This window comes from Yamadazyma tenuis, chromosome 2 (assembly GCF_029203305.1).
Source record: "Yamadazyma tenuis chromosome 2, complete sequence".
NCBI classification, from domain to species: domain Eukaryota; kingdom Fungi; phylum Ascomycota; class Pichiomycetes; order Serinales; family Debaryomycetaceae; genus Yamadazyma; species Yamadazyma tenuis.
In genome coordinates this window covers 368066-387594 of record NC_089462.1, presented here as the reverse complement: position 1 = coordinate 387594, position 19529 = coordinate 368066, and the positions used below count along the sequence as shown (strand labels likewise).

At 47.0% G+C, this 19529-nt stretch overlaps 14 protein-coding genes across 14 annotated transcripts; 6 read left to right on the top strand and 8 right to left on the bottom strand. All coding sequences in view use genetic code 12, as the record gives it.

Moving 5' to 3' along the window:
* Positions 1 to 631: 631 nt before the first annotated feature.
* Positions 632 to 2329, top strand: PSN45_001458 (uncharacterized protein; the record flags this gene model as incomplete). The annotated part of the gene is made up of 1 exon (XM_006689898.2): positions 632 to 2329. The coding sequence occupies one exon, from the start codon at positions 632 to 634 to the stop codon at positions 2327 to 2329; it is 1698 nt and encodes a 565-aa protein (XP_006689961.2).
* A 79-nt stretch (positions 2330 to 2408) lies between these two features.
* On the top strand, positions 2409 to 3134 carry PSN45_001457 (protein-tyrosine phosphatase; the record flags this gene model as incomplete). Its single annotated transcript, XM_066157664.1, has 1 exon — positions 2409 to 3134. One exon carries the CDS (start codon positions 2409 to 2411, stop codon positions 3132 to 3134), a length of 726 nt encoding a protein of 241 aa, XP_066013761.1.
* A 115-nt stretch (positions 3135 to 3249) lies between these two features.
* GLO2 (Cytoplasmic glyoxalase II) lies at positions 3250 to 4017 on the bottom strand (the record flags this gene model as incomplete). The annotated part of the gene is made up of 1 exon (XM_006689899.2): positions 3250 to 4017. One exon carries the CDS (start codon positions 4015 to 4017, stop codon positions 3250 to 3252), a length of 768 nt encoding a protein of 255 aa, XP_006689962.2.
* A 94-nt stretch (positions 4018 to 4111) lies between these two features.
* SGT1 (Cochaperone protein) lies at positions 4112 to 5326 on the bottom strand (the record flags this gene model as incomplete). Its single annotated transcript, XM_006689900.2, has 1 exon — positions 4112 to 5326. The coding sequence occupies one exon, from the start codon at positions 5324 to 5326 to the stop codon at positions 4112 to 4114; it is 1215 nt and encodes a 404-aa protein (XP_006689963.2).
* Positions 5327 to 5576: 250 nt separating this feature from the next.
* Positions 5577 to 7202, bottom strand: PSN45_001454 (uncharacterized protein; the record flags this gene model as incomplete). The annotated part of the gene is made up of 1 exon (XM_006689902.2): positions 5577 to 7202. One exon carries the CDS (start codon positions 7200 to 7202, stop codon positions 5577 to 5579), a length of 1626 nt encoding a protein of 541 aa, XP_006689965.2.
* A 203-nt stretch (positions 7203 to 7405) lies between these two features.
* Positions 7406 to 8122, bottom strand: RRP15 (pre-60S ribosomal particles component; the record flags this gene model as incomplete). Its single annotated transcript, XM_006689903.2, has 1 exon — positions 7406 to 8122. The coding sequence occupies one exon, from the start codon at positions 8120 to 8122 to the stop codon at positions 7406 to 7408; it is 717 nt and encodes a 238-aa protein (XP_006689966.1).
* Positions 8123 to 8386: 264 nt separating this feature from the next.
* On the top strand, positions 8387 to 10456 carry KAR3 (kinesin-like nuclear fusion protein; the record flags this gene model as incomplete). Its single annotated transcript, XM_006689904.2, has 1 exon — positions 8387 to 10456. The coding sequence occupies one exon, from the start codon at positions 8387 to 8389 to the stop codon at positions 10454 to 10456; it is 2070 nt and encodes a 689-aa protein (XP_006689967.2).
* Positions 10457 to 10499: 43 nt separating this feature from the next.
* PSN45_001451 (uncharacterized protein) lies at positions 10500 to 14544 on the bottom strand (the record flags this gene model as incomplete). The annotated part of the gene is made up of 3 exons (XM_006689907.2): positions 10500 to 12976; positions 13108 to 13121; positions 13358 to 14544. 3 exons carry the CDS (start codon positions 14542 to 14544, stop codon positions 10500 to 10502), a joined length of 3678 nt encoding a protein of 1225 aa, XP_006689970.2.
* A 78-nt stretch (positions 14545 to 14622) lies between these two features.
* On the bottom strand, positions 14623 to 15252 carry PSN45_001450 (uncharacterized protein; the record flags this gene model as incomplete). The annotated part of the gene is made up of 1 exon (XM_066157663.1): positions 14623 to 15252. One exon carries the CDS (start codon positions 15250 to 15252, stop codon positions 14623 to 14625), a length of 630 nt encoding a protein of 209 aa, XP_066013760.1.
* Positions 15253 to 15297: 45 nt separating this feature from the next.
* PSN45_001449 (uncharacterized protein) lies at positions 15298 to 15792 on the top strand (the record flags this gene model as incomplete). Its single annotated transcript, XM_066157662.1, has 1 exon — positions 15298 to 15792. The coding sequence occupies one exon, from the start codon at positions 15298 to 15300 to the stop codon at positions 15790 to 15792; it is 495 nt and encodes a 164-aa protein (XP_066013759.1).
* A 100-nt stretch (positions 15793 to 15892) lies between these two features.
* On the top strand, positions 15893 to 17647 carry NOP7 (mRNA-binding ribosome synthesis protein nop7; the record flags this gene model as incomplete). The annotated part of the gene is made up of 1 exon (XM_006689908.2): positions 15893 to 17647. One exon carries the CDS (start codon positions 15893 to 15895, stop codon positions 17645 to 17647), a length of 1755 nt encoding a protein of 584 aa, XP_006689971.2.
* Positions 17648 to 17737: 90 nt separating this feature from the next.
* On the top strand, positions 17738 to 18169 carry PSN45_001447 (uncharacterized protein; the record flags this gene model as incomplete). The annotated part of the gene is made up of 1 exon (XM_066157661.1): positions 17738 to 18169. One exon carries the CDS (start codon positions 17738 to 17740, stop codon positions 18167 to 18169), a length of 432 nt encoding a protein of 143 aa, XP_066013758.1.
* Positions 18170 to 18209: 40 nt separating this feature from the next.
* Positions 18210 to 19016, bottom strand: SRB5 (Mediator of RNA polymerase II transcription subunit 18; the record flags this gene model as incomplete). Its single annotated transcript, XM_006690408.1, has 1 exon — positions 18210 to 19016. One exon carries the CDS (start codon positions 19014 to 19016, stop codon positions 18210 to 18212), a length of 807 nt encoding a protein of 268 aa, XP_006690471.1.
* Positions 19017 to 19159: 143 nt separating this feature from the next.
* Positions 19160 to 19497, bottom strand: VMA21 (vacuolar ATPase assembly integral membrane protein vma21; the record flags this gene model as incomplete). The annotated part of the gene is made up of 2 exons (XM_006689911.2): positions 19160 to 19364; positions 19481 to 19497. The coding sequence occupies 2 exons, from the start codon at positions 19495 to 19497 to the stop codon at positions 19160 to 19162; spliced, it is 222 nt and encodes a 73-aa protein (XP_006689974.1).
* Between the last annotated feature and the right edge of the window lie 32 nt (positions 19498 to 19529).

The following is a 19529-nucleotide window of genomic DNA, read 5'->3' as shown; positions in this document are numbered from 1 at the left end:
GCCCTTTTTATATTGCCGATAACGAAGCGCGCTTAGCCTCGAAACCCATTACCCGTTTGGGATGAGTCATAGAGACAAACGGTTTTCATTGGTTAATTTGGGACTTTTTTGCAGTTGACAAGAGTTGGAGTTATATGGATGGTGGTTGGTTGGGGATGAGTGTGGATGGTGGGAGCTTTATGAGAGACGGTGTTTGACCGGTTTTTGGAATTGTTAATTGTTTGGCCTGGGCACGACTTTGTCTCCAAACTATACGGTATAGAATGTGAAAGTCCATAGGCAGGGCTTATAGAAGTGTATGGACCAGCTTAGATGGATTAAGGGACTGTTCTGGCTATTTTTTCTAGAATGAAAAGGCCCTGTTACCTCTATTTCTACTAATTCAGTGTCAATTGCCTCCTTTTCGGGGCTTTTTGGCGTGCTCCATATCCCTCTGTCTCCACCATATGGTTTCCGCCATCTCAATCTCCAAAAATACCTCCCTTCATTCCCCAAATTACTAACTTACCCTCATTGCTCACCTGAGTCAACTGAGTCAAAGAGCCACACAACGCGAGGACTCAGAAAAATGATTTCTAGTCACCTCAATGAATCATCGTCTTCCTCAAAACAACCATCACTGTTCACATAAATGAAAGAAAAACAGGACGAAATCTCCAAGGAGGAGCAGTATAGACGACTCGGAGTCACGCATGCCATTCGAGATAAACTCGATTTCCACGACGAACGGCGCTGGAAGCGGTTTTCTGCCCGCAGGCTAGAGCTCATTGACACTTTGGACTTAAGTTCTAAAAAGGCTTCCGAACAAGAGGCCAACATCACCAAGGTGGCGGAGGCGCTCCGTATCGAGTTTGAGTACCTGCTGGAGTACTTTGACGAGTTCGACCGGCTTGTACGAGCGGCCATTCAAAGTGTCCGTCGAAACCGGAAACGATCCTCCAAGTCAAAGAGAAGTCAAGATAAACTAGCGGGGAAAATCGCCAAGGTCAAGCACGAGTCATTCGATGGTGGCTCCAGTAATACTGACAGTTTCAACAGTGCACAAGACGATAACGAATTTGTGTCGGAGTATACCAAGTTCAACTCGGACTCGCAGGACGATACCAACGAATACTCAAAAAGCAAACACATATCCAACTACGACCAGTCCCGTGCCGCCATTGTGTCGATGGTGCAACCACGGGTGGGACGTCAAAACTCGAATTTTCTCGGGGCCAAGCTCCCATCATTCGAGAGTCTTTCTGCCGTCAGCTCGCTAGCACAAATCTCCTCCAAGAAAGCGGTGCTCTTGAACTATATCGAACGGTCCAAGTCGTGCGCCGAAGCCACCGTCAAGAAGACCGCCAACCTCGAGTTTTTGGGTAGGGGCATCATCATTGCCAGCGTGGGCTACGTATTTGAACGATCTTTTGCATCCACCAACGAGAAGTCCCTCGACTACCTCCGTGGAAAACTCGTTCAGGAACTGTACTTGGCCGACTTCTTCCGCAACTTGGAGACTCTTCCCAACAAGGATGTACTGCTTAACGACGAAGCAGCAGTAACAACCCTATACGCTCTTTTGGGAGGGTGTATCAAAGACTTCGGATTCGAGGCCATTATGTTCCCGTTGTGCGAGCTCTTGTACTGGAATATCATCCGGGAGTATCCCTTGATCGCCCAGAGCTCAGTGCCGTTCAGAAGCACCGATAGTATGGGACCCACATCGCAGCCGTCTCCTGAGATCCAGAAATCCGATTCGTTTCTTCAGCTCGAGTCTCTCGCGGCCGTGGCATCACAGGTCCGCAAACAGGAGCAGGTCCCCCCTGCTCTCCGATCGCTTTCGGTGTCGCCGGTGGCTGGTAAAGTTCAAGGGAAGAAAGCAGTGGCCCTCCGGTTTCTTTCACAAACCCTCAATTTCACCTTCCCCACCAAAGTATCGGCCACTCCCAAGCTTGACGAGCTTCTAGAGAATGCTCGCTCGGCCTTTCACCTTTCTCTGTACGGAGACTCGCAGGTATTGGGGTTGAAGAACATGAAGGACGGATTTATTCTCAAGTCTGATGCTGATGTGGAACGGGTGTTCACCAGCGAAGACCACATCGAGCTCGAGATCTTCACCCAGAAGCCCCAGGCGGTGCCGATCTACGAGATCACCTCGTTGAACATTCCCAATGGCTATATATTACCACCACCGGTTCCGGGTGGTGGTCGCATCAACCTGAGGTCACCCGATACAGTGCCCACACTTGCTGGTGGGAGTTTCAAGTTTTTGTCGAACCAGGATGATCATCCGCCACCACATATACCCCCGGTGCCGATTCTTCCCAAGTTCCAGCCGTTATTATAACCTTTATTATGTACTCTATTGGATAATTAGCAGCCAATTTAAACTCGCGCTCGCCCTGCGAATAAAAATATCATCTACCATGGCCCGGGTATCGGAAGCAAACACCATCCCGACGCTGCCAGACAGGGACGCATACCATGACAATGGGCTAAAGCTTCCAGCAGATGGTCAGCTCGACAATGGTGTACCGGTTTTCACGGCAAACGCCAGGCCACCACTTGTACCACCGCTCAACTTCTCGCTAGTGGAAGACCGAATTTACCGGTCCGGATTCCCCAACCCCTTAAACTATCCATTCCTCAAGCAGCTTGGCCTCAAGACCATCATCTACCTTGGGGATTTGGGACAGGAGGTGAAGAAGACGCCGAAACAGCCGAAAGAACAAAAAGAAAAGAAGGTCAAGAAAGACAAACATACCAAAGAAGATATCTGGAACGAGTACAACGCTTGGATCGGCACCACCAATATCCAATTCCATCATCTCGTGATGGAGTCGTCTCAAGAGCCGTTCACGTCACTTCAGGAGCAGCAACAGGCCAGAGATTCGCTTCGAACCGCTCTTCAATTGATGCTAGATAAGAACAACTTCCCTATGCTCATTCACTCTAATAAGGGTAAGCACCGGATTGGGGTGCTTGTGGGGCTCATGCGAAAGATCTTCCAGGGATGGTGTATGAGTGGGATTTTCGAAGAGTACGAGAAGTTTGCTCTTGGGAAGTCCGAGTTTGACTTGGAGTTCATGGAGTTGTGGCAGCCAGAGCTCTGGGTGAGCCAAGACAGTCGGCCGGAGTTTCTACGGTCATAGACCGACTATAGTTTCTTCGTCGTAGAACGACTAGAGTTTCTACGTCGTAGACGTGACTATTGCATATATGTGGCATAAATATGGGATATGAAAGGGTTCTTGAAATCTTACTCTCTCAACTCTGGTTCTTCATTTCTCTCAACTTCGTCGTCACCTTATCTCCATCAGTCTCTCCCGTGGCCTCTTGCACAGCCGGGTCATGTAAACGCATGAACGGGTTGAACTCAAGCTCATCTCCAATTGTGAACTTACCAGTGGTGAACTCGTTCGTTTGGCAAAACTGGGACAATTTTTGCATGGCAAGACTCTTCAAGATCTTTGACGAAAACACCACATTGGACTTGGTGTACTCGTGTCCTGGGAACACAATGGTGTCATGGGGCAAAGATGCAAGCACTGTGTTCAAGGCTTTATTCATTTCTGCCCCCACCCCTTCGAAAAATCGGCCACACCCGCTGGTAAACAACGTATCTCCCGTGAAAACCACCCTCTGGTTGGTGGTCGCATCCTCTGCGTAGTAACAAATTGAGTCCTGGGTATGACATGGAGTGTGTAGTGCAGTAATTGACAAGTTGGTACCTAGCTCAATCACCTCTTTGTGAGCCGGGGTATGACTCACCAATGGCGAATCCTTGCCAGCAATGACGGGAAGTGTTGGATACACTTTGTGGAAGTGTTTGTTTCCCGACGAATGGTCGTAGTGATGGTGGGTATTTACAATGGCCTTTAGGTGGAAATCAAGATTGTGAGACTTGAAGTACCGCAACACTTCATCAGGCTCGGCCGGGTCAATAAGCCAGGCATCTTTTGAGTCCGAGTCCATCAACAAGTAAGCGTAGTTGTCGCCGGAGCCCCATCTCATGGGAATGGATTCGACGTGCATGGATCTGGTGTGGTTTAAAATCAATCGAGGTTTGAGAAGCATTACAAAATGATATCGCGCATTCAATTATTTAGGGGTGAGATAAACAAAACCGCTAGGTCCACTTCTTGGACTCCATGCCGTCAGGAGGCGACGTCTCAAACGTCTTTGCCTGCGCTTCACTCCAATCGGTCGTTAGCACCGTTCCATTCAGCTGGGTGAACGACTTCATCATGGCTCTACGAGCCTCGTCATCGGCATCCTTATAGATCTTGGAGAAGAATGCATTGGGGTCTTCGTCCTTTTCCTCTTCTTCTTCCACTGAAAAACTGGCCCAGTTGATGGCTTTTTTCGAAGACGTAGGATATACCAAACCCGTTTGTTCAGTTTGAGGTGTTTCTTCATGTACAATGTCAGCAGAGCCGGCAGACGCTTCCAACGCCGTCCACTTATGGGCGGTTTTCTTGGCCAATGTGATTTCGATCTTGGTGCTCTTCACGGTGTACTCACACTTGGAGGTATCAATGGCGCCGTAGAGTGGGTCCAAATTGTAGTTGTATTCAGATCCACTGCCACTGGGGAACTCGACGCTAACGGCGCGTGGGCGGAACTGGATGTGCACAGACTCGGGGTTGATGTTTTTGGCGTAGATGGTGATTACCACTTCATCTTTGGTTTGGTACCAGTCTTCTCTGATTTTGATCTTCAAGGGAGCGTGCTTGTTGATCTCGTCGATGCTTGTGGATTTGGACTGGGGGGAGGCGGCCTGTGAGGTTTTTTTGTCAGCAGCCACTGGTATGGGCTTAGACAAGTTGATCTTGGAGATGCCCTCCTCCAGGTGCTTAAGTTGGTCTTGGTGCGCAACAAACCTCGATTCCAACATCGTTTCCCAGCTGTCTTCCGGGGCAAGCTGGGCTTGGAGTTGATGGGGCCCGTCTGGTTTGGCGAGAATGGCCTGGACATCTTTATGACTTTTGGCTTTCCAAATTGCCAATGAGGGTTCACGACAATCCAACTGTTCGGCTCGGTCAAGGAATTTGCTTGCCTTGCCGCAGTTGTTCTTGGAGTAGTGATAGATGGCGAGCCGGTAGAAACAATCGCCTATATCCTGTTTTTTACCTGTTTGCTGTGCGATGTTAAATGCTTTTACGATATCTTCTTTTGCTTTGGCGAGATCACCACTTCTTTGGAAGGCCACGGACCGCTGTAAAAGCGCCTGGAGAGCTTTGGGGCTCTGTTTGAGGTAGTCAGTGTACGCGTCAATGGCCTCCGGGTACGCTTTGTTTCTCAAATACGAGTCTCCTTGTTTGATGAGTTTGTCGGCAGCCATGAAGTTTATGATCTGCGAGCGCGACGATTGTTGAAATAAGTACCAGAAGTCAGACTACCAATTGATGAATGGTACTGTAACCTATTAACCAACTCACCAATCGTAAGCCTAGCCTACTGCCCAACTCCCGAATAGTAGTCCTAATTCTCCATCAAACTGAATCTACTGATATCTACTTACCTACCAAATATCAAATTGAATCTATCTCTCACTATTCTCTACCCATTTCTACATCACCAATTTGGACCATCTACCAACTCAACAAACTTCTCAACCTTTCCATTCCCAAGCCCAACACCGGCTCCTTCCGCGGAAAGCAGAGCCAGAGGCCCAACATCATCGAGTGAAGAATAATAAACCCCGGCAACACAATAAACGGCCCGAACCGTTGCGACATGATCCCAATGATGAAGGGAAATAACGCCCCTCCACTGGACCCAAACGCGGTGGTGATGGTTAAAGACACCACCTGAATCTTCCGCGGTAAATAGTCCACCGACGCCGCAATCATGAGCGGAAAAATGGGTCCTACAAAAATGCCCGATATCGACACTATAACGCCAGCCACTATGACGTTGGGAATGGCCCATGTTAATGCCACAAACACAATTGCCAACAAGGACGCAATTATTATGCTCCGCAGAATCCCCACGTATTTGTGGAGCGGCCTCGTCAACACCAACCGGCCTATCGTCAATCCGGCCCAGAACCCCGACGCCACGTACCCAACGCTGGCAGACCCGTGCCGATAGTCCAAGAGGAACGTGACGATCCACCCCGCCAACGACACCTCGGACCCCTGATAAAATAATACAAAGAATGCAAGCATCCACGTGATGGGGAACTTGACTGCCTCCATGAACACCGAATGGCTGCTGGAAGTTTTTGCAGCCGGCTGCGAAATGGCGCTGGGGCCCAAATCCACCAACCCAACGCCCTGCTCATCGGTGGGAGACTCAGTGGGGCCTACCAGTGGCTCAACATCGTGGTCCCACGGTGCAAGGTCCTCGTCGGCACCCTTAAAGGCAAATACAAACATCACCCCGTTCGCCATCATCATTCCCAACACTATCAAATAAAAATAATGCCAGGTCACCCCAGCCGACACGATAACAGTAGCAATCAACGGGGAAATAGTGGCCCCGATTCCATAGCACCCGTGGTATGCTGCGAGGTACTTAGACAGTTTATCCAACCGGGCCAAAAACACGTTTGCCTGTGCCAGCACCGATGCCTGGCCCACACCTCCCACGAAAAACGCCGCCACGATCGCGGGAAAAACCGTCCCCGTCAGCACCGTCGCATACATGATGACGGAACTGGCAGTTCCCATCACCAACGACATACGCTTGCCCAAAACCCTCTGGATCTGATGAGACAAACATGCCACCAAGATAAACCCCATGGCGTTGGAAATCCAGATCAATGACACAGTGGTGTAGGTGAGGCCATAGTCACTTTCGATGTATGGCAAGATGGCTCCAGGAGTGGCATCTGAGAACCCGGCCGTGACGCCCCAGAGACAGATGGCCGTGACCCGCCAGAGGTTTCTCTGGGGAAATCTGGAGGTCATGAGAGGCCGTTCTGGTGGTGTTTGTGAGGGAATGGTGGATGCAAAGGTGGATGCAAAGGTGGAAGTAGGGACGATGGAGGAGGCCATTGGTTCGGACCGGTGAAGCTGATGGAAGTCGGTGAAGTCGGCGTTGGAGTGTCTGAGGTCCAACCGGGGTCGTTGTGGTTTGGGGATTGACACTCGCGTAGGACCGGCAACCGGTTCTTCTGTGTAGTCTTGGGAATCTTGCCTGGAGATGGTATCGACCGTCACCGACTCCTTCGATTGTGAGTGGGAGTGAGAGCTGGGTCTGGGTGTACTCATTCTGATGATAGGGTTGAAACTTGCAAGGTTGCAATAAAACATTTCGATGAGCTTACCTGCATCGAGGTAATGCTCGGACATATACAAATGGTTGCTACACTGAATAACCGATTTTATATTATATGCTACATGTACTGGGGGCGGTCTATGGACTACTCGTCATGGACGATCTATAGACTACTCGTGGTGGACAGTCTATGGACCTACTCGTCGTGGGCAGTTGATTGCACCAAGTCGAGAAACTTCTCCTTGCTCATCTCATTGAACAATTCCTCCTTCTTCACCTGACCAACCTTCTCCTTACTGATGGCTTCGTTCGTTCTCACTTGCGTGGACATGATGGCATTAAAGAGTCTCACCACCCCCTTTTGGGCCACCTTCTTCAACTTCTTTTCCGACTCGAGAATTTGTCTGATGTTTTCTTCTTCTCCAGTTGGAAGTAAGTTCTTCACCCGGTGCTTATCGAATGCCTGTTTTTTCTCCGATAACAAGGCTCTTTTGGCTTTGTGCTCAAGCTTGTCGGTTTCAAGCTTCTTCAACACCACCTTATTTCTTGTCATGATGGGAGCTGCTCTGCTGTGGGCCTTTAACTTGGATCCGATGATATTGGTGAAGGCATTGGCAAACGATGCACTGCCGTCGTCTGTGTTCTTTTTCTTCTTCAATTTGGGAATGTCATCGTCGCTGTCTTCATCGCTGTCATCGTTGCTGTCGCTGGCGGCGTCTATTTCATGTTCATCGTCTATGTCGCTATCGTCTGCGGCGCTCAGATCATGGGTTTCAGACACAGACTCGTCGTCTTCAGAGGCAGACTGGCTGCTTTCAGATATAGACTCTTCGTTGCTCTCGTTGTGTACTACGGCTACTGGCTTGGCCTTGCCGGTACTGGTCTTCTGTTTCTTCACAGCTTTGGCACTCATCTCACTTGAACTGAAAAAAAACGAGATGAGATAAATGTGCGGGTCTGATACTGAGATACTGGATTACCCTTAAAATGTAAACAGTTTCAGCTAAACACACTTACGTTTACAAAAGGCCTTTGTAGTCCTAACCTTCTTCACCCAATCGCCCACCCCACCAGGCCAGTAGTTTTTTTTGTATTTACTGGAAAACAAACGCGTGTCCCTACCGCACGCCTACACCTCGCATTTGTTTGTTTGTGATTCCAAACACCACATCAAACAATGGACAAGACAGTTCCCAAGTCGCCAGAGCCGTCCAAGGTGATGACTGACACAACGCAGTCTTCCCTCAACATCCCGCGAGAGTGGCCTTCTCCTCATAAGAGAAGAAAGCTAGAGGACGTGGGCGTTAAAAGCAGAATCCCAGTCCGGTACTCCCACAACGAGCACCTATTGAAACTCAAGCGGTTGGTAGACAAGAAGGAGGAGGCTATCAACCGTGTGGGGATGGAGATGATGACACTAAAGACCAAGAAACATCATTTTGAGTTTGAAGGGTATAATCTAGAAGATGAACAGTTGAAGTTGAAGAGCGAGCTCAACTTGATCACCGGCCATATTGAAGAAATCAGACATTTTGAACAACAGTCGTTACAAGATCTCGAGGCAAAGTACGACATCACGATCCGTAAGCTCAAGTTGGAGCAGGAACAGCGGCTTGAGGAAGAAAAGGAGAAAGTCAGTACTGAGATTGAACAAATCATTGGATCAATCCAGCAGGAACACATTGACCAGAAAACCCAATTGAAGGCCCGATGTGACAGGTTGAGGGAGCAGATCAGTGGCTTTAGTGTGAATGTCGAGAAGTCTTTGAAGGCTGCCAAAGAGAAGCTTCTCGAGAAGTTCCAGGAGTCTGAAACCACGGTAGTGGAGACTATACGCCAGTTGACCAATGATATTACACAGATACAAACAGAAATACGCCAGCAAATAGAACAAGTAGACCTAGTTGAGAGCACCTGTCTCAAGGATGTCACAGAGAAGAACCACCGGTTGAAGAACCAGTTGAGTGAAGTTCAGAAGGCGTCTGATGCCAAACAAGAGGAAATCGAAGTTATCAACGACAAGGTCGCCAGTCTTGAACATAAAATCGTGGATATAGAGACAAGCATTACCAGCAGAACAAATGAAATCAACCACAAGCTGGAGCTGATTATGCAAATGAAAAACGCTCTACTTCATGTTGAACACGAAAGAAGGTATCTCCACAACAAACTTCAGGAGCTAAAGGGGAACATCCGGGTTTACTGCCGTATACGGCCTCCTAGTCCGGGTGTACACCCTCAACAGTTGGCAGAAATAGAGTATCCTGCTGATGATAACGATGTTGATGAGAGCTTATGCCAGGCCATCTCCATCTCCAAGGAACTTCCATCTTCAGAGTACCTTCAAGGACAAACTCAAGCCCGCAACAAAACCTCGTACACGTTCAAGTTCGACAAGGTGTTTGGTCCCAGTCATCAGAACTCTCAGGTTTTTGATGAGCTTTCTCAATTGGTTCAGTCTGCTTTGGATGGTTTCAACGTGTGTGTATTTGCCTATGGCCAAACCGGGTCGGGCAAAACTTGGACAATGTCCCATCCTGGAGATGGGATGATTCCGCTTACGATTCACAAGATCTTTGATGATATTTCAGATTTGAAACAAAACGGTTGGGAGTATCTGGTAGAGGGTCAGTTTTTGGAAATCTACAACGAAACTATAATTGACTTGTTGGCCAATGGATCTGGGGACACCAAATATGACATCAAACACGATGACATCAACGGTAAGACCACAATCTCGAACTTGCGTACCATTCGTCTCAATTCTGCTCAAGAAGCTCTTATGTTGTTTAATAAGTCGGCATTGAACCGCTCAACTGCATCCACAAACTCCAACGAGAGGTCGTCCCGGTCCCACTCCATATTTGTATTGAACATCAAAGGCTTCAATGCCAAAATAGGAACCTCGTGTGAAGGGTGTTTGAATCTTGTGGATTTGGCTGGTTCCGAGCGTCTCAATAACTCTCAGGCCAAAGGAGACCGATTGAAAGAAACACAGTACATAAATAAGTCGTTGTCGTGTTTGGGAGATGTCATATATTCGTTGGGTCAACCGAAGAACAATCATGTTCCATACAGAAACTCCAAATTAACTTACTTGCTCAAACACAGTCTTGGTGGAAACTCCAAAACGTTGATGTTTGTGAACATTTCCCCCGCTGCCACCAACTTCAATGAGTCTTTGAACTCTTTTAGATTTGCTACCAAGGTGGGTAATACCAAACGGGGTTCTGGTATCAGAAAATGAAAGTGTTTGTATTAATATTTACAGGTAAATCTACAGATTTCTTCTACTTCAGAACTGCCGCCGTGACGTTCTCCAAGAGTAAACTGGACTCTGGCAAGTAGTTGTTTGATCTGGTCAAAAGCTTTTTATCAACAGCTGACTGCCATAACTCTTTGTAGTGCGCATGTGCCCATTCTTCAATCTTGTCTTGATCTTCCAGAGACAAACAGAAGTTGTAGAGAGAAACCACTGTATCCTCTGTTACTTCAAGACCATAGTCGTCCATTTCTTCCGTAAGACTAGTGGCCTCTTCAGGAAACCCATGATACACATAAGCGATCAAGTACTGTCTAAATATCGCATCATTCGGAAGAATCCCAAACCTCGAGAGGTTATTCCAAAACAACTTGACATGGTTTAAGTTGCTATATGTGAAAGTTTTAAGCATGATTTGAACGGTTTCTTCATTGATGGTGGATTTCCCTTCGATTTTCTTCATGGGGTTCATGGCCAAAAATAAGTCTCTAGTTTTTCCCACCTCTTGTAGATTGGAGTATGCTTGCAACAACGAATTCTGCAATTCAAGATCTTGTCTAGGTAATGATACGTCTGTTTTAAGGTATTCATGGATTTCCTCTACTCCCTCCTGGTAAAGCTTATCACCAAACTCCTCGAACAAGTAAACGTACATCTCTTTCAGAGGAGGAAGATTATTATGGTTCCCGTGAGTTTCGTAAAGGTTTCTGATTTGTCTGAAGATGATCAAAGAGGCATTTAATCTGCCCCTCTCACTGAAGAACTTGATGGCTGGAAAGTATGATTCATAAGGAACGTGGAAAAATTTGTGTAACTCTCCATACAAAACCCAGTTGGTTTCAAAAGTCTCTTCGTTGGTGTACGAAATGGCAAATTCATGGAGAAGATCAAATAATTGCCTATAAGCAGCTGCGTATGGTTGACTCACCTCGATTTTAATGTTATCGTCCTTCTTGATGGACGGAAGCTCTCTTTTGAGCATTTCAATACAATCTCCCACATATTCTACCTGGAGCATTCGACGGGACAACTCGGTTATGGCATAAATGTTGATGGGACGATCGGTCATCTGTTGCTTGATTTTTGAGAAGAATAAGAACAAGTCTTCAATATCGTTCATATTCTTACATGCTAGGATAATGAGGTCGTTCAAGGTTCTCAATACTTTGGGGCCGGTTCCGTCCCACCACTGGACGTACAGGTTGATGCTCTGTTCAAAGATGGTACTCGATGTGGCCATGTCGTTATTCTTGATGGCAGCATCTATGCAAATCTTGTAAGCTTCCAAAGGAGTCTCTATGCCCTCGTTGTTGAATTTTGTAGTTAGTTCTGTCACGAATACTCCATTGGGAGAGACTCTGCCAGAAGTGACAAATATATGGATGAGCTTGAGGTACACTTTGGAAGCATCCACACCTGAGCTGTCTTGCTGCAAAATATCCTCAACCAGTTCAAAGAGCTGATGTTCATCCTGATTTGGAAGTAAGTATGCTTTTGCTTGGACAATACGCTCGGTCAGGTAGAACATTTGGTTTTCGAGAACCGAGTTCAATAGCACAACTGGTAACTCCTGATAACCTTCCGATAATAGGGCATCGAGTGTGTGGTCAAAAAGCGATTCATCGCCGGGTGCTTGTCTCAAGAATGTTCCTGTCAATTTGGAACCTATTGACTGCAAATAATCAAGGATGGTTCTTCTTGAAGAAATCAAGTTCTCATTATAGTTGACGGAAATGAGCTCGTTGGTGAAGCCAAGAAACCTCAAGATCGTGGACCGTGTCCGCTTTTCAAAGTCGAGCTGTCTCGTCAAGTCCGACGTGAACTGTTGGATTCTGAAGATGTTTCTCTCCAATTGCTTGTATTCATGCACTTGTGGATGGTCTTTTTCAAACATTTTCTCCACATAATTCATGTACAGCTGAAAAAACTCATCGTACAACGGGATGTCATTACTGGCACAAGCTTTGGCTATGGTGTCAAACGTTTCCATGTTCAACGAGCGAGTCCGGCTCAAGAAATCCACTAAAGCGTTGATAAAGGAAGTGCCAATTTGAGGACCGTTTTTCACCAACAACAGCAACGTAGCATGAAAGCTCTCGGGAGTCTTCATCAACTGTGATGCCAACAGGGCTATCGATACCAACGTCTCGTCCTTGAGTGGAGCTTTCGACTTCAACAACTGTCGTATCAAAATCGGCACATATTCAGGCATCTCCAATTCTTCGTGGGCGACCAAAACCGAAATCGACTTTTGAAGAAGCCGCTCGAGATCCTCTTGTGTGGTAATGTGGGCTCGGAAGTGGTTTTGTTTGTACACCTCCAAGAAGATGGTGTTTGTCAAAGTGATTGTTTCTTGGTCGAACTCAACTTCGGAGATGAGAAGTCCCAACTTCTGGAGCAAGAACCGGCGCTTTTCTTTGGGATTAACGTCATTGGAGCGCACCATATGACCCACATCTTTGAAACGAGGGTCTGACATCACTCCCGGTGAGTCTGAAGGTTCTTCTATGATGAGCAGTGTCTGAGCTGGTTTCTTGCCTAGTTTCGTGAGGGGGCCTAACCACGATCTGTGTCTTTGCTGAATGATCCATGCACCCAGTGAGATCTTTATACCGAGGCTTGTGCGGTCAGTAGACCCGTACAATAGCCTCTGTGTGTGTGTTCGAAGTGCTAGTCGGTACATCAAGCGGTTTTAAAATTTTCGCGATAATCGCAGATATTGAAGGAAGTAACAGATGAGGAAGAGCCTGAACCGGTTCTTCTGTGATTTCTTCAGGGCGTGCTTGGTTGAAGCTCTTCGAACTATATGTCAATATTAAATACTACTTACAAAAATGACTCCCATAAGTAAATACTTGTGCCGTCATCATAAATATTCCCACTCACTCATCAGAATGGTCGTACTCAGGAAGATGAGACTGAAGACGTCTGATGGCCCAGTTCTTACCAATAAACTTCACATCCGGCGCCGACGCTCCCTCTGTTCGGGTGTACTCCTTCCAGAACGATGGGTCCTTGAACCGAGGGTCCTCGGGGTTGAAATGGCCTGTGCTGTTTCGCACGTTGAGAACCGCTTCTCGTAACATCGCAGCCACCTCTGACCGGAGCTGCTGGGCCTTCTTGCCAGTACGAAGCTCCTCCGACAAGTCGTTGGGATGTTTAGGGTTGAAGTACTTGGCACACAAGCCCCGCCAGCGGCTTCTGTAGGTCTCTATTTTTGCATCCTCTACCTCATCGCCAAACCAGATGTGCACCTCAGCACCAATATTGCTGGGCAAGTACCGCTTGATACCCTCCTCGGCCGTGTTCTCCGGAGCAATCTTCTCGAACCCGTAGCTGAAAATTGGTAATACAACTGGCGCCCTGGTGCTCTCGAGTAAAAGACGAGAAACACCCCATTTGAAGTACCTCATCGAGTTGTTGTGTGGAGGCTCCAACTGCAACACGAACCCTTCAGGGAAAACGTGGAACCACGAAGTCTTGGTTCGTATGAATGGCAGTCGTGACATTAAAGGTGCCGGTTGGGCCGTCTTGGCAATGGGACCGTTGTTCACCTCTTGAAGCACCACCGACTTGGGTTTCTTGTTAAAGTCGGGTGCAAACTCCAAGTCAAGCGTATCGTCCGGCGAGAGGATCCGGATGGCGGCGTCTACCGAGCCTTGGAACTGCCCATATCCAAACCTCTTGGTGCCCAATACCTTACCCAAATTGAAAAAGAGTGAGAGGGCACTGTTGGAAAAACAGATGTTATGGGCTCCAAAAGACCAGCGGATGGTGTCAACGTCGAAATGGAACCGCCAGGGCAAGGCGGCGTAGAAGGTAGGGTCGTCAACCACCGACATGTGGTTCATTACCGTCAAAAGACCTCTGTTTTCAGATCTGGCTCTGACCAACGCGGCGTCGAGCTTGTCGATGTGATGGAGTTCTGGCTTGTAGAGAAGGTTCAAGAAAAACTTGGACCCCACGATCATGGCGAAGCACGTTGCATGTGATGCTGCGTTCCAGAGATGGGAGTCTCGTGGTGCACCTCGAAGGAAATCTTCTCCCCTGGTTATCACGTCCTCGAAAGACATGGCGATGAAATAAAAATTCGCATTAATTTTTGATGAGACCAAGCTCGTGGCTGTGAAAAGAAGCTGGAAACGGCGGTTCTAAATAAAAACATCTTCGTACGCCCACCGGCTGTCTAGTGGGAGTCCCAGGGATATGCTTCGGTGAAGCTCCTCCCGGAATCCCTCGAGGTACTGGCCAAACACCTCTTCCTCTGCTGCTCCATTATAATGGAGGTAGACCCCAGGAAATACATCGATGTCGTAGAAAGGCTGCAAAGACCTAGAACCGCTCCCGTGGTCCACGTAATCAACTTTATGTGAAAGTACGCTAGATACCAGGGACATGGCAACCAGCTGGTAATGGGGGAAGTCACAGATGTGGATAATTGGGTTTGTGGATGGACAAAGTTCGAATCTGTGGGCCAAGGCGTCAATGTCCACCCCCGAAAACCCGGCTCTATACTGGTCGTACGGAATATGTTTGTTGTGCAAGATTTCAGCAAGCTGCCGCTTAAATAAAAGTGTGCTGACAGGAATGTGTATCTGTGGAAGCAAGTTGTTGACGCAGTTATGGTAGATATTGGGCATAGCTCTGGAGAGGAAGCCTATTTGCATATCAGATGAAGTCTCGTCGCGGGTGGCGAGAGGGTAGTGGAAATGTATGTACGAATTATAGAACCTATCGTCGGAATACTCGATTCTATTCTGTTCTTGTTCAACTACTGGCATGATGTTCTTTTGTGCTTTCGCAGCCGTTTTTTGGAGTGTTACACAATGGACTACTTCACTGCAAAACTCCACCAACAAGATATATGGTTGAAAGATGCTATTGAGGTATACCTTGAAAATAGTAACAGTAGTATGTTCCTGGATAACTCGAAAGTGTCGTCCACCACGTTGACTTATCTCGTTGTCAAAACCCACACCGTTTTCTCCGATAGCGAGTACCAGCACATGCTCGAGTTGAAAGCTTCGTCGACCCATCAGGTGGTTTTCGACAGCATTATCCAGTACGTTCAAGGTGTGGCACGTGAACTCAAGATGATATTCCGATTTGACTCGTTGTTGCTGTTCCCATTGACAGACTTGAAAGACATTTCGTATCAAATCGCCCTCATTTTCAAACAGGTTTTCCTTGTACCCATCATCCACAAACATGAAATCCTGGAATACGGGGTGTGTAGCGACACCATCCGATTCATTAGCAAGTACAATGAGATGTGGATTCTCACATCCCTTCTTGTAAGAGAATACGCTAATTTACAATAATGGCTGCAAAATGCACCACACACGCCCCCCATCGCTACCCATGCACCATAAATTTTTCCATCTCATCGCACTAATTTTTTCACAAACCGACTATACCAGCATGAGAATCAAGAAGAGAGGAACGTCCGGGAACGCCAAAAACTTCATCACCAGAACCCAGGCGGTCAAGAGATTGCAGATATCATTAGCCGACTTCCGTCGGTTGTGTATTTTCAAAGGAATCTATCCCAGGGAGCCTCGTAACAAGAAGAAGGCCAACAAAGGTTCTACTGCTCCTGTCACCTTCTATTATGCCAAAGATATTCTGTACTTGATGCACGAACCGGTGTTACACAAGTTCAGAGAACACAAGACTTTTGCTAAGAAATTGCAGAAAGCTTTGGGAAGAGGTGAAATTAGAGACGCCGAAAAATTGGAACAGAACAGACCCAGATACACCTTGGACCATGTTATCAAAGAAAGATACCCTACATTTTTGGATGCTTTGAGGGACTTGGATGATCCTTTGAACATGTTGTTCTTGTTTGCCAACATGCCTTCTACCGACAAGGTGAGTGCCAGAATCACCAAACAAGCAGAGACCTTGACCAACCAGTGGTTGGCCTATGTTACCAAGCAAAGATTGCTCAAAAAAGTATTTGTGTCGATCAAGGGGATTTACTATGAAGCCAATGTCAAAGGTCAGGAAGTTAGATGGCTTGTTCCGTTCAAGTTCCCAACTATGATTCCTTCCGATGTGGATTTCAGAATTATGTTGACGTTCTTAGAGTTCTACTCCACCTTGTTGCACTTTGTGTTGTACAGATTATATAAAGAATCTGACTTGGTTTACCCCCCTGCCATCGATACCACCAAGTTGAAGTCGGTGGGAGGTTTGTCTGCATACATTTTGAAGTCAACTGATGATAGAAGTGCATTATTACCTGACGTTAGAGAAGATGCTACACAGGCTGAAGCTTTGGACCAGGCCGAGATCTCCAAGGCTTTGCAGGCAGACAAGACCAACCAAAAGGACGATGAGCCTGAGCAGGAGGAAGATGTTGATGTAGAAAACATTGAGCTTGACGAGTTCGAAGCTACTAACAAAACCACTGGAGACGTCTTGGAACAACCTTCCAAGTTCCTGTCGCCAGTTTCCGGTTTGTTCTCCAAGTTTATATTCTTCGTCGGAAGAGAAGTACCCTTAGACGTGTTGGAATTCTGTATTTTATCATGTGGTGGCCGTATAGTGTCTGAGCTCGCATTAGACGAATTGAAGTATAACGACAAAAAAGCGTTTGAAAAGTTGGACTTGGCCAACATCACCCATCAGATCATCGACAGACCCAAGATCTTATCGAAGGTGAGTGGAAGAACCTACGTGCAACCTCAATGGATCTTTGACTGTATAAATAAGAGTGAGTTATTACCTGTGAATAAGTACGCTCCAGGTGAAATCTTACCTCCACACTTATCACCTTGGGGAGACTCGGGTATCTACAACCCTGAAGTTGCTGCGGCAAATGAAGGTGAGGATGCGGTTGAAGAAGAAGAGGAGATTGAAGTGGAAGAAGGTGATGAAGATGAAGATGAAGAAGATGAAGAAGAGGATGAACAATTACAAGCTCAAAAGGAATTGGAACAAGAGGCTGCTGGTATCTACAAGAACACCGCTGCCAATGACAAGAAGGTTAAGAGAGTCCGTTCGGAAGAAGATGAAGAAAAGGAATTGAAGAAGATTATGATGACCAACAAGCAACGTAAATTGTACAAGAAGATGCAATATGGAATTGAGAAGAAGGAGGCTAGACAAGAGTTGTTGAAACAGAAGAAGAAGACCTTGCAAAAGACCAAGAAACAGTTGGACAAGTTGTAAGTAGAAACATAGCTGCCCGTAATGCATTCATAAGAGAGAGATTGTAGAAGCCATCGGCATCGCGACCGCGACAGAAAAGTTGCAGACCCCATGAGCTCCATCAAGAACACTTTGAACAAGCACACTATCAAGCACTTTGTTGGCCATTCGACACGAAGTGTGAAGAATGTGATCCATCCTAATCCCGAACCAATTGTCGGTGAAGAAGAATTGCAAAAATTACTCAAGTTGTCGGGGTTGAACGAATCGGCAGTTTCTAAGCAGTCACTTATAGACTCACTAAATCTCCAACTATCGTTCATAAAATCCTTGTACGGACCCAACGAAATGGTTTCCAAGTCAAACAATGACAATATTTTCCGGCTTCTAAGGCCCGACAACAGACCAGAACCACCGCTTACACTAAAGGCATTACAGGCCCAGATCGAGAGAGTAGACAACGAAATCGATCCTGAAAAGGGTGAAGTCGGGTTTAGTCACAACGGCTTCTTTGTCATCAAATACAAAATACCGCAGGATTGACCCTAACGAACATGAACTTTGTACATTAATATATAAGCCACTAGTTTTGCACTCTTGAATCCATAAATATCCTGTCGGGAATCTCCAACTGAATGAGGTTTTTGAGGAAGTCCTGAAGCTTCGCCAACTCGGCCGACCCCTGGGTAATGAGATCTATATCTGTGGACTTGGGAACGTTGATAAAGGCTTTTATCTGGAAACCATTGGATTCATCCAAGAGCTTTAAGGGAATCAGGTCCGACGGTGAATCCTTATTGGCATCGTCTCGCACAAACACCTTGAAGATCTCGATGACTATATCACCATGGAAGAACCGGACGCCTTTGATCCAAAACTGGTTAATGGAGTTGTATCCCAAGTCTTCCAAGAACTGTAGAAACGAGTCTTTATCGAGATCACCCGAGTCCTTCTCGTCACCAGCATCCTTTCGTGAAGCTGTGTGGGTATGCACTAGGGTGCTTTCGAAGATGTTTTGTGCTGAACAAGTCTGGTTCTTTCCAGCTATTGGAATGTCACTGATTTGAAGAGTCCATATTTTCTTTGTGTTGGCGGCCGAGTCGCTGTTGAAGAGAATGGAGGTGGAAACTCGGTCAGACAAGTACGGCGTGGCAAGGTCGAAGGAGTCCAAGTCATCCCAGGTGGTGATACATTTCATGAAATACTGTTCTATTTGGTTGACTTTGCCAGGAACAAACTTGGGCTTAAACTTGTTGATGGGCTTGCAAATCAACGTGTAGGTGGACACCGGCTGGGGTGACGTGAGTCCCGTCAACGCCTGGAGCGTGGAGATGGTCTGGACGTAGCTGCTGTGGGGGATTGTGGATACTAGAGAGAGCTGGTGCACCATGGTGGAGAGTTTCGCGAGCGAGTGAGGATGAGGATGAGGATGAGAATATAAAGAGATTGGAACTTGATACATATCATTAGAGACACATAACGTGGCGAACCACATGTGCTACATTGGGGGTTGTGCGTGTTTATTACTATACATCACTCGTCCTTCTTCTTCTCGAGCTCAGGAATCTTTTCCTTAAAGGCCACCACAATAAACCCAATCAACACCACGTTAGCGGCCAACGCCGCCAACCCGCCACTGACGAGGGTGTTGTCGAACAAGTACTGGAGCACAAAGAAGGACGACAACGGGAAAATAATCATTGCTGCTGTGAAAAACACCAACTTATTGATGACTGCTCTGTGGGTGTTAGTGCTGGAGACAGTTGGGAGGTACACACGCGGGGGTTTAAAAACCCCTGGTGTGTGTGGGCGGATTGGTCTCCCATCCCACTGTGTTTGTGTTGTTATACATACTGTGGTACGTCGGCCATGTTGGATACTTGAGGAACAAAAGTCGCACTGA